A 13,116-nucleotide genomic window follows, 5' to 3' on the forward strand; every position below is an offset into this window, starting at 1 on the left:
ATTTTTCTCTGTGGCATTATGTTGAATTTTACTCTTTGTGAGACTTTCTTTTGTCTGTCATTAATGCGGTTCCAATGAAACCAGGGTGCTGCATAATGATTGGGTTGTAGTAGTAACGTGATTTGTTGAAATGATGGAAGGTAGGCGGCAAAGACAGTAATTTAGCTCTTGGAGCCAACCTGCTGGTACTGTTATACCTTTGTAACCTCAGTGAACAAATTTTTCAGTTCTTACTTTTTTGCATAGACTGTGGTAAGCTTTGTCAACATAAATCTGTTAATCCTTGAAAATCAAATGGGCTGCATTTGTGTCAAGTCGTCTGGCTGATCTTTCTAAGAGATGTCTGGCTAGTAGTGAGTTGGGCTGTGAAACTCACTAGAAGAGGAAAGTTTCAGGGACATGGACTTCTGAAAGTGACCGTAGGGCTTCACAATGTGTTGTAGAAATAATCAGATATCAGAAAAATACAGGTTCTGCAGTTTATCACTCTAACCCCTGAACTGTACTCGGAAACTTTTAAGAGGTGTCTGAATTAAGTCTCTGAAAGACCTCGGACTTGAAATTGCTTTAAGGAAAAAAACAATTATGAAGCTCCTTAGTTATTCTTTAAGGAAATTAGTACATACAAATTAAGAAAAATTAATAATTCTTGCTAGTTGTTGTGTATGAGTCAGTAGTAGCAGCAGATAAGCTCTAACAGAGGCTTTGGAGAAATTCACTGCAGTTAGGCTGTTTATCTGCTTCATCAGTCAGCTTAATTTTTTTATTTCCAAATTGTCTGCAGATATTTCTTAATGAAAGAAGGAGGAAGAGTGGTGCCAAAAGCCTCTGTTAATTGTTTCCTTGCTGAGAAATTTCCAGCCCCGTGGTATCAGATTAGCTAATGCAGTTATTGCCTAAAATGTTCTTCTCAGCTTTTGTTCTAGCGAAGCACAACATTATGAAATGCACATTAAAAAAAGTGGAGATTACAGTAAATATTGAATATAGCTTATTTTTTTAGATTTTTGAAGAGGGCATTTGAGTCTCTAGTAGAGTATGTTAGTTGTTCTATAATGTTTAATATTTAATTGTCGTAATGAATGAAGAGTTCTCTGTCACTTTGCCTTGGTACAAGACATCATTTGATACACTTCTTTTAAAAAGACTGAAGGAAAATAAGGAAATTGGATAGTGCAGGAGTTCTTGCTAAGAGCAAGTAATTTTGAATTCATAAATCCTTAAGGTAATTGTTTGATCCAAATAATAACTCATGAAAACATAAAGGAGGGCTCTACCAGTATAGGAGACTGAGAGGTTTTCAGTACCTGAAAGTGAATTAACACTTTTGTCTGAAAGTAGATGAAGTTAGCCCATCTGGGGTGTTACTGTCTTCTCTGAAATTAATTTCCTAGATATCTGAATGCACAAAACCCTGATTGATTGATTGATTCATGCAGTACTTTAAAATGATGATAGGAAGTTGTCAAGGCCGAAAGACAGTTTGCCATGACTAGACTACTTCCAGCAGGGGATTTAGGTCAAATTTGGTAAATCATGACAAAACACCTTGGCTCTCAAAATATGGGAGGAAGCTGTTTTCACTCATTTCCATATTATTAAGTTGACTTTTTTCTGGTAATGGAAGAAGGCATGTATTACATAGTAATAATGTTTTTCATTTCTTTATATAAAATATAAAAGCATGTGAAATAAGACTTGAAATACAAATCCAAATATTCCCTTTGGCAGTACCTGAGCTCGTATATACACATCATTTCCTATGTAATAGTACACCTGGTTGGTGGGAATGTTTTAAGATCATGTCACTCAACAGGAGTGACTTACTTAACTGATTACTTACTAGTATTTGAAGGGTATAAATGCTGGGAGGCAGTGTGCCTCCCCTACTTGTGGATTCCCTTGGCAGTGTGCTGCTGACTCTCACAGACCTAAACTCCCTCTCCATCCTTCTCATACATTTTCTTGGGTCAGCAAAGATAAAGGGAATACATCTGTCTTCTTAAAAACATATTTACAGTCATCAGTGTTAAGTGATATAAATTTATATCCTCATATAACTTTTTAAGCCTAGATAATACAGCTGCCTAGGTCACAGCTTATCTAACAAGAAATAAATATGTGAGTCACTCTTACCTGATTATATATAAAGAAACTTCACTGAACTACTTCTGGTGTAGGTTTGCTTGGACCCTTTTAGATGTCTCCTGCAGTTTGAGTTTGCTCCAAGGACATTAACAGGCAGGATAGTATTCCTCAGTGAGTCAATTGTTAGGATTTATGTTTAGTATGCTTTTCATATGTGCCTATCTGGCATAAAAGTATTTGAATACTCTTGATTCAATAGCCTGGCTGTTAGTATTTCCATCAGAAAAAAAACCTCGACTAGAAATTGTAATCAGTGTTGGAAGCAGGCTTTTTCTTGCTAGGGGCAAACTGCTATAAGTATATCCCGGTGACAAATTCATCTGATGGAATAACAAAAGTGTGGTCCCTTCTGCAGTACAACTGCAAAGCAAGTCACAGCTGCTTTTCCCTTGGCAGCAGTCACGCCAACCAGATGAAGTCCATGTTGTTACAAAGGAGCCTGTGTTCTTCTCCTTAATTGCATCTTTATTGCACAGGTCTCTCTGTGGTGCAGCAGAGCCCCTTTGTACGCTGAAGGTCTGTCTTCTGTCACTGCCAGTTCATTTGAGTTCGTTTGTGTCTTAATCACTTGCTTGTTTTAGCTTTTTGTCACTGTTCTCTCTCATTGCACATTTTTTCCCAGCGTATAGGAAACACACAGAAGTCTCCAGTAGGTGACAAACAGAGAAATTTTAGGAGAGTGTGCCAAAAAGAATAGATGTCTGTATGTCTGTTAATGCCTTGGTGTCCACATGAGATGCAGCCATCTTGTTGGCCTAGCTGTCAACACACACCAAATGATGCAGCTAGACAGGTTGGATGGGGGTGGACTGAAAAATGCAGGATTTTCATAATGGGAATATGGTGGAAATCTGATACTGAATGCTGAGGAAAACCTGTTTGTTGCTGTGGAATATTTGGTTTTGTTGTATTTTTAGTATCAGTGGATCCAAACAAGAAATTACAAGTTTGTCCGTTTGCCCCAGGAAAACTTTTTCTCTTTACTTCAGCACCAAGTGGTGATACAGATTAAGCTTCCTTGTAGGGGAAGAAAAGCTGCTTTTACTTGCAGCTATTTAACTTTATTTTTGTTTGTTTTGGTTTTGGTGGGTTTTTCTTGTTTGTTTGGTGGGGTTTTTTGCTTTGATTTTTTTTGTTGGTTTTTTGGGGGGGGTTTTTTGTGTGTGTTTTTTTTTTTTTTTTTTTTTTTTTTTTTTTTTTTTTTTTTTGTGGCTGATAAGTTACTCTTTTACTTGCTGGCCATAATCAATTCCCTTTTTGAAATCTCTGGGGTCACAGCATGTTCTGTTAGCACTGTGGTTGTAGTACAGCATAGTAGTTCAGGGGAAAAATTACTTTGCTATTTTGAAATATGACATAACAAGGCATAGATGTAAGCTTAAATTCAAGTCCTCTCACACACTTACTACTTTGAAAAATTTCCATTTTGTTTTGTTATTTGTGGTTTACTGTCCGTGGAATGTGATTGAGATAGCCAAATACCAAGCATATATGGAACTAGAAGTTTATCACATAAATTAAATTGCTTGCTTCATTGGGTTCACAAGCATGTCAGGTTTTAAGAATCTTGAACTTTTGAACGAATGGGTTTTAAATGTGAATATTCTTTGATTTTTGTCTCTGCAAAAGCTAAACTCTTATTGCAGCAGAAGTCTGACATGGATGGAAGCAGTGAGCACACTGAGGGAAGAAGGCATCATTTTGCCTAATGATTCTTTAGAGTAGAACTGTGTAGGAGATGTTTGCCAGATGGAAACAGGGATGGATATTCTTAAAATGATATCTAGTAACAGTGCTGTTCACTTAGTTGGGATGTGTAGAACTCCATATAGTCTCCCATTTGAGACTCTCAGGTTGCTCTCTCAGGAAATTGTGTTAATTAGTTTGATGATGCGAGAGTTAGAACATTCTAAATTCCCTACAAATGTTTCCTGTCCAATAATTGGTTTTCAATATTTCCTATCTTTCTTACTCTTTGTTTCCTACTCCTATCACGTATATGATTGCTCTTCTGGAACGATTCCCTGCCGACTGAAATGCATTATGTTGTGCAACACCATAAAATGCTGTAACTTAACTACATCACTTTCATTTATTTTAAATAATTGAATCTTTTCGGAGGTGTGACCTGCTTATTTGGTTCTATTTGAGATAATTTGGGAAATAAATTCATTTTCTGTCTGCTGAAGTCAATCCTTTGAGTATATTGTATTGCATGGTTCTTGGCTTTCAGGAATGCTTTATGGAGTTATAACTAAACTTTGAAAACTAATGCTATTAAATACAATTGTTAGATACAATGTTTATTACACTGTTTAACTGATAGATGCTTTCTGATAAGGAAAATGAATTGACTTTTGGTTTATAGTAGTTCTATAATTATGGTTGCTCAGGCATGCTTGCAAGATACATATCTTGCTTAGTTATTCAACTTTCCTTAACACTGAGAGGCTAAATGCTTTGGTAATTCATGTGCTTATCTTTATGGTCTTCCAGTCAAGGACAGGGTCATTCATCAATTAAGGAAAACAAAATTTAAACACTTTATTCAAGGCATTTAAAATGAATATTGAGACCACCTCTTCATTGAAGAGTGCAACTGAGAAACTTCTGGTGGCCATGAAGACCACAAATCTTAAACACCTCTGTCTCTTGAATTTGAATGTTCAGTTGTGACATTGAGCTTGCACATGTAGACAAAGTGGGGAAGACTCTAAATAGCAACAAAAAAATCATCCTGATGATAGAGTTGCACATTACCCTTCTCACTTTCAATGTCTTCTCACCCCTCTCCTGCATTTTCATGCACTGTTGACAGTAATACTGTGCTGGCTCCTATTTTTGAAGGAAATGGTAGTAATCCCTGTTGTATAGAACAGGATATTAAACTAAGCTGTAGTACAGAGCATTGATAAGGTGTCAGTGCTCTAGACCCTTTTCTTCAATCTGCTTTTGAATTTATGAAGTTTCCAGTTTCTTTAATATAATGATTGAGTGTAAAGAAAGGCAGTGTTGCTTATTTGTTTACCTTGTTAAAGAACTTTCTACTCTCATCCCAGTTATCACTATGGATGTTCAGCGTTCATGAGAAAAAGCTTAGGAAGGGAGGGGGAAGTTTTTATCAAAGGAGTTTACCGTGAAGATGGGTGCATTTTTGCCTGTCTAGGCAAACTGTGATATGAGAACAGTGATATGCCTCAGTGCACAAGTGGCCCAAGGCTGATCCTTGGTGGGAATGTCTTCCAGCTACTTGTGTCTGCTCTCAGGGAATGCACAGAAAGAGCAGCACAGACATTCAGGTTTATACAGTGCACTGAAACTCATACAGTGAGTTCACAGAAATAGCTTGAACTGATCTGTGCAAACACCTGAGCTGTGTTTGTTAAAGTGAGCCAGATGAGAGATAGGGACTAGTTGCAGAATTGGGCAGAGGCCTATACTGAGAGCTGAAATCTTTGATTCTGATGAATTTGAAAGGACAAGTCAAGGAAAAAAGAAATCATAATTTGTCACTGGAGGGAGATGTTAAATGTTTATCAGTTCAGTGTTTGCTTAAATTATAGAGCTATTCTAAAATTATTTTTGTAATCACTTCATGTTTTGCTGATTTTGCTTTCTTCCCTAAAGTCTTGCTGGTGATTTTGATTGGTAAATTTTCAGGAGACATATATTATATTTTGTATGGAAGTATGATTTGAAAATGAGCAGTAGGCAATAACAGGCAGTATCACAGATGTCCAGCTTTTAAAAGTAATTTGTAGAACTTTAGATTGAATACTCTTTATTAATAAAAAGGTTATCAAAGGTAGCAGTGCTATGATAGAATTTATTTTTTTTCTCATGTTTGGTAGTGACCATTAGTTTTTTATACAAATTGCTAGAATATATATATTTTTATTTTCATCACAAGTTAAGATGGGTCTTAATTTTGAGATAGAATGACTTGTAGACTTCTTTTTCAGTAACTGTAAGATGAGCTCTACTGTCCAGATGTCCATTATGAAAAATGACTATTATAATTGACTCTTAGTAAGTATCTGATAAATATCAGCTGTTTTAGTTGTGGAATGGAAGTTGTATACTTGATCATCAGGTAAAAGGTTATTTTATTTTTTCTGTCCTGAAGTGCAATGAGAGGCAGAATTCACCAGTGACTTCCCCAGGATCTTCCCCTCTTGCACAAAGAAGAAAACCACTTCCAGACCCCCTGCAAATCCCACATCTTAGCCTTCCACCTGTACCTCCCCGTCTGGATCTGATTCAGAAGGGAGTGGCACGGTCACCATGTGCCAGCCCAACAGGGTCACCAAAGGTAAGTGTTACTGAACCACTATTTCTGGATATAAGAATTCTGAGAAATTGCATTTGCTTTTTTTTCTAAGGTGAGCTTCTTGTTTGTTTTGTGTAGTGGACAGTTTCAAACCTTTCCATGGATTTTGCTGTTTCAGGATATTGCTTTGCCCAAAAGAACTTTATTCCTTGTAGCTTAAAGAAACTTTAGATTAGATCCATATTGATGAAGTCTCTTCCTTTTCCATAATACCTTATGTAGTTAAATGTTTCTGGCTGTATATGTTAGTCAAATATGACTTCAGTTTGTCTGATGATTATATTGTACTTGGTTATGGTCAGAATTTTAAAGATGTTGCAGTAATGGATCAGTTCTGTAACAAGCACTGATTAATGAAAATAAATAGAAGCTAAAGTTTCCTGAAAATAGATTTAAAGGTCATTATCTCATTAAAATTATATGTTTTCCTTTCATGATTTATGCTCAATTTCCACAGTGTTCTTACAAGAAAAATATGTGCAGATACACTGCTTTCAAAACCTTAAATGGCATATAATAGGACTCAAATTTCAAGGGAAATAATAATGACTCTGTAGCCAATATGCTTGTATGCTATGTTTTGTAAAACAAGAGGTACTAAAGATGCAATGATTTTTTGAGTGGATAAGCATGAAAGAGAACAAATACTGTTTGTTGCTCTCTGTAACAAGTTGCTTGTTTTATTGTAATTGCTGTTTAGAAGAGAGGCAGTTAGATTAAAATTTTTCATTTTTATCTGATAAATTCAAATTCAAGTTCAGGACATGACTTGAAACCTGTGTGCTCATAATAATCCAGTTTGAAGTACATTGTTTCTTTTGTCAGGTTTTTACTTTAAGGTTGAAAAGAAAAGTCTTTTATAGATTTTAGTAGTTTATAATTTAGAAGAAAAAAATAGAAGTTTGAATAGTTTCTTTAATTTTCTTTCTTAACATCTTATGCAAAGGAATTTATGACACATTGAGGATATACACAAAACATGCCACGTCCATTAAAAATTGGTCTTACAATAGGGTTTTTTGCAGAGTTCATGGCTTTAATAAAAAAAGTAAACCAGGAATAGCATTAATGCTGTTTTAATTTTTTGAAGATGCTTTTTTTACATGAAACTTTTCCTAGAAAAAAAACCTGTGGGCTGCAAGGGCAACAGGATGGGGGCAACAAAGAAAAATCTCATACATTGAAAAGAGAAAAAAAAGGATTATTTAGTCCTGCCAAAACTCTCCTTCAGGAAAAAAACCACACAACTTTTCTATTTTGCTCAAGTTAAAAGCTATAATTTATTACTATAAGGTATAACAAAAAGTCTGGATCAGGGTATTATTTTCCTGTGTTGACAGTGAAAATAACTATTTTACTTGACTAGCCAGTGAGTTAACTCTTCTTTATTTAGTTTACTTCCTTCTAATATGCATAGGCCTGTAGGTAGAATAACTTCATTTTCAATTCAAGTCGCATGTTGAGGTACTGCTTGAAGAATAGTGCTGGGCTAGCCAGTGAAGTGAGAGCAATTGCTGTTCTTACTTTAAAAGTGCATGACCTCCATTTCTTTCCATTTAAGTTGTAATAATATGCAGGCTTACCGAAGTCCAAGAAAATTATACATTCCCCAGGAAATAATCTTTCCTGTATTTCTTGTGGTAGCTGGAGATAAAACATTTGTAAAGACCTGGCCCTACTGTTACTTTGTAAATTTCCCTTAGTAATTCAGTCATAGTGAAAATGTTTTGGTTTTGTCAGATTTGTGCAGCTATGAGGTTTTTTCCTGATAACCTGGGTTTCAGCTTTTTAGTACTAGCATACATAATTTTAGACCACATTTAACCATTTATGATATAATTCGATTCTTAGAAAGCAAATATTCATGACAAATGTTTCTTGCAGATAAGCTAATTGCAAGTAAAACTACAAACTAATTAGGTTGCTACCTGAAAACCTGAACTGCAGTTCAGAGGCGGCACTCTAACACAGTGCATGTCATGTAAAGATTGGAGTCATCCCTAGGTGTATCATTAAAAATTAAATGATCGTTTCTTCTTCCCCTGGCTCTCTAATCATTGCTTTTTGTGCTCATTTGCTGTCAGCGAGTAACTCCTCTGGGATTTTATTTTGTGTGGGATTTTGGGTTTCTTTTCCACATGAGGAAGCCTGTTTTTTCCAAACATTCCACAGAATTCATGTCAGCAGATGAATAAATGATTCAAATGATCAAAGCAAAGGATACTGGAAAAAGCTATGGGTCGTATAAATCTGCCTGAGTTAGTTGTCTTCTCTGCTTTCCACTCCTTGCTCGGGTTACTCATGCAACGTCAGAAATGGGAGCACGCTTTCTGAAGAAGGGTCACGCTGTCTGCAGAATGCCGGCAGCGCCTGCGTTTAACCTCACGGCAAGCACTGCCGTGCTGCCAAGGACACCCCTCAGTCAGAAATGGTAAAGCCACGAGCAGCATTCATGCCTCCGTGTAACTTCTCTTTTTTTGCAACCTCCTGTGTTGTTTAGTCTTCTCCGGGCGTGATGAGGAAACAAGACAAACCTCTGCCAGCGCCGCCGCCCCCCCTGCGAGACCCTCCGCCGCCGCCGCCGCCGCCGGAGCGGCCCCCGCCCCTGCTGCCGGACGGCCGGGCGGGCCGGCACCCGCCGCACGCCGAGAGCCTGCCTGCCCGGGAGCAGCCCCTGCCCCTGGAGGCCTGGTGTCCCAGGGACGTGTTCGGCACGGGCCAGCTGCTGGGCTGCCGGGGCGGCGGCGACGCGTCCCCCAAGGCGGGCCTGACCGCCGTGTCGCACGTGAACGGGAGGCACGGCCGCGTCACCTCGGAGCAGGGCTTTGTGAGGAAACACCGGCGACGTGAGCTGCCGGCAGAAGGTGCCAAGGTATTCCTGATGAACTGGGTGTTGAATCCGAAATTCACACCCTGCTTCAGCACTGTCGTGCGCTGGCTGACAGGCTGTTTATATTGGCCACTGTTGATTTGTGGTTTCTGAGTCTTTTCTGTGGATACTTAATGATAAGGTGCTCATAAAGAAATAATTTGTTGAATTCTGTAGTTTGTAAAGCAGTAGTACTTGAGGGTCTGAGTTACAATTTGCACATAAAACCTTCGAAAAATATCTTTGAGAGAATATTCTAGATTTACTATATTCTTCCAGTAAATTATCCAAGATAACAATGTATCCCTGTATGCTGTAATAATGTAGCATCACAAGTCCACTTTGGAACTGTCATATCCCAAAGCTGTGTATGCATTTTCTGATGGAATAGTAGTTGTTCCAGTTAGCTCTGTTGTAGGTGGCATGAATTCCGGCATTTAGCAGCTTCAGACACTTCCAAAGCCATTTACAGCTGGTCAGGCTTGGCTTTGAAAAGAGATCAAATGCTAACGTCCTAAGAAGAAATTCCTAGTTCTTCTCTAATCAGTTTTATCAAAGCAGCTCAGTAATTTATTCATAGAAGTTATTAACTCAAAGCTGCTCTCCTTGTTTGCTTGAAGACTACATAGCTTGTGCAGTACTACATAGCTCTTGCTTAGATGGATGGACTTGTGGTTAAGTCATGGTAGTTAGAAATATTTTTTTCATCTATTTGCTTTCCCCAAGATCACAAGCTATTTAACCTTTCTATCTCCAGTTAATTTCTTTTGTGTGTGTGTGTGTGTGTGTCTGTATATAGCAAGTCTCTTCCTAAATATATATATATATATATATTGGTTACTTTGAAAGTACGTTACTGAAATTAATTACTGTCGATGAGGCATGTTGGCATATGTGATGAAAGGTATTTAAGTAATCTACGATGTTATATATAATTTAATTATTATTATATAATGCTTTTCTCAGCATTGAGGGAAAGCACCAAAATTTTGCTTACAACTAAGCTGTTTTTTAAAATGCTGCAGATTTTCTTCTGATTTTAAAAGGACAGATACTGGGTTTATATCTTCAATTGTACCTTCATGTAGCATTCTTGTTGTGGTCTAGCACAGTACTGAAGCTGCTGGAATGAATACTTCTCAAATTAGAATACCCAGTCAGTGTGGAAGTGTAGTCTGGAGAAGTTGCATATACATGTCTTTAACCAAGTACTACTTGAACTGTCATCTTCAGATTGTAGATCTAATCCATTTGATTAGAGGAAGCAATGCTGAATTACCATTTCTGGCTGTATTTACTTTCATGAGGGAAACATGGAATGAATTTTCTTTCCTGATTGGTGTATCAACTGTAATATAAATTTCTTGCTATTGGTAGAAGCCAAGGATTGGGAAGACAGTCCTGTGGGTAGTGGATGGATTCTGGCAGGCTCTGTATCACAGTGTTAATAATTAATATGTTTAGCATGATGTACCCATTGCTTTGCCATTACACTTCATCTCTCTCACTTTGCAATCCTGAAATCTTGATCTTCCTCCAAGCAGTTCAGCTGTAACTGAGTGTCTGTCTAGTAACTGTCATGTGAAACAACTTCTTTTGGTGAAGTTTTCAACTAAAAATGCTCCAAAATGGGGTGAGCTGAAACAGGCCTGAGAGTCACTTCAGAGAGAGCTCTGGTGTGAACTCCTGTAAAAGCCTTTACCCACAGGCTTCTCAAGGTCTACTGTGTAGTACCTAGTTGGTGAATATCGATGGTGACAGAAAGAGATACCCATTGTAATACTTGTGTGCTTTTCAGGTTTTTTCAAATGGTCATCTGATGAATGAGGAATATGATGTCCCTCCACGACTTTCACCCCCTCTTCCAGCTGGCTCTGTCATCCCTAGTATAAAGTAAGTTAACTTTATCTATAAAAGAAAAGCGCTAGCTAATGTTAGATAATAGCACTGACTCTCTGGTCCTAAAAGAAAAAAATGGGAAAAGGAAAAAAATTGACTAATATAACTTGATATGCTTTCCATGAATTTTCATGTGCCTTTACAAAGGAAGCATAAATGGTATTAAGTGGGAGCAGTCCTAATGTTAATTGAACACAGCATGTTTGTATAGGGAGAGGGGATAAACTGTGGCAGATCTTGCTCCCAGGCATTTGGCAGTGAGAGCAGATACTGTCTGGTTTGGCTTCTATTACTACAGGAGAAGTGTGGTCAGAGCTGTTTATCACAGGAGATGACAGATTCTAGGGGAAGTGCTAGGGCTAAAAAATGTGTTCTGTCATTGTTCTGCCCTTAATCTAGTCAGGCTTTCTGGGCTTTCAGTACGTGGAGCTTTATCCAGGCTTCATACTATCGTCTCTTATTTGTTGTGGCTAAAAAACAAGCAACCAAAACAATTTTATATAGTTTTAAATATGATTAGCCTTCCTGAGTTCCACAATATGGGAAGATTTGTCATTTCAAGTGCAGACTACTGTTAGTCTTCCAGTAAAATAACTGTTTATTTTTTTAATAAAGATGTTACTGTCATATTAAGTATCTTCAGACTCTGAACGACGCAGGATTTTGTAGAGAACAAGATATATTTAAAGTTGAAAGCGTGGAAGTCCTATAATAGGGTTTGTCTTTTTTTGTGTTTCTGTAAGGAAATTGGAACATATCACAGTTATGCTATCCTACAGTTTGTTTTCAATGTTCTGCTTGTGATTCTTGCTGTTAAATAATGTAATTGGACAGTCAGTTCATATTAGTCATGAGAACTTTCTCATTCCATTTTTGTATTCAACTAGCTTTAATATAGAAGACAAATATATTTCAGCATTTTATTAATATGCTGGGTTTTTTCTTCCTGAGCACTACAGTAAAGGTGCAGTGGAGCATTGACTTCTTTATTTAGAAGCCTGTTTTCAGGTGGAGCAATTGCTGAGGTGAAGTTGTCCATGCCTACTTTCAATTCAGAAGAAAATTTTAGAATATTATCTAGACATACCTGTAATTAAATGTAATTAAATGTCGGGATGTAACCTGATGGAGGTAGGGTCTCAGAAGAGTACCACTTGGATGCCTCATGTAATCAGTGCCCTTCTAGTCTACTTATTTCATAACACAATGCAAATCTGAATAGGGGAATATTCTTATTTTTGTGTTTCATAGCATGGAAAAACACCCTCCTTCATGAGAATCCTATTTTTTTACTCAGATATTTGCAGATGTAGCCCAGAACCAAGGTACAGTGTATACACAGAGCATTGGAAAGTCCACACAATATTGTAACAATATGTACAGGTACAAAATCTGTGTCAGGCCAATCCAAAGCTAGAATGTGAGACCTCAGCTTGGTCAAAAGATATTCTTCCATTAACTGAAGACTTCAGAATAGAAAACTGATGAATTCCAGGAAGAAGGAAAAATATTCATTTACAAAAGCCAAAGTCCGCTGATTTTGAGGAAGAAATTAACTTTCATATCTGTTTTGATTTTGTACTTACACCTTTTTAAAATTACTATTTTAGATTTTGGCAATTTTAGATTTTGATTCTTAAAATGTAAAATTATCAATACATAGTTAGGAGTAAGAAGTTCAAATTATCTAATTACTAAAATATCACATGGGAATGACTGTTAAAATTTGATCATTATATGTTCTTTCTTTAAACACTAATATGTCTGTTTTAAATTTATTTCAAATTAAGGTTTTGTCACCATTAGGAAATATGCCAGTAGTCTACAATGTTATGTGACAATATGCAGGTGGAAAAACTGGGGCAGGAAT

General features: G+C 37.1%; 1 protein-coding gene across 3 annotated transcripts in view; it reads left to right on the top strand.

The window, feature by feature from the left end:
• CBLB (Cbl proto-oncogene B) overlaps nt 1-13,116 on the top strand; it is a 126,505-nt gene that overhangs the window by 94,924 nt on the left and 18,465 nt on the right. For all 3 annotated transcript variants that reach the window (XM_066175149.1, XM_066175150.1, XM_066175151.1), the window contains 3 exons: nt 6,275-6,460; nt 8,979-9,350; nt 11,146-11,240. In XM_066175149.1, coding sequence (XP_066031246.1) covers nt 6,275-6,460; nt 8,979-9,350; nt 11,146-11,240 — 653 coding nt within the window. The remainder of the gene's footprint in view (nt 1-6,274; nt 6,461-8,978; nt 9,351-11,145; nt 11,241-13,116) is intronic.

Source organism: Chamaea fasciata, unplaced genomic scaffold, assembly GCF_029207755.1.
Source record: "Chamaea fasciata isolate MVZ Bird 193981 ecotype frontalis unplaced genomic scaffold, bChaFas1.0.hap1 SCAF_2, whole genome shotgun sequence".
Taxonomy (NCBI): domain Eukaryota; kingdom Metazoa; phylum Chordata; class Aves; order Passeriformes; family Sylviidae; genus Chamaea; species Chamaea fasciata.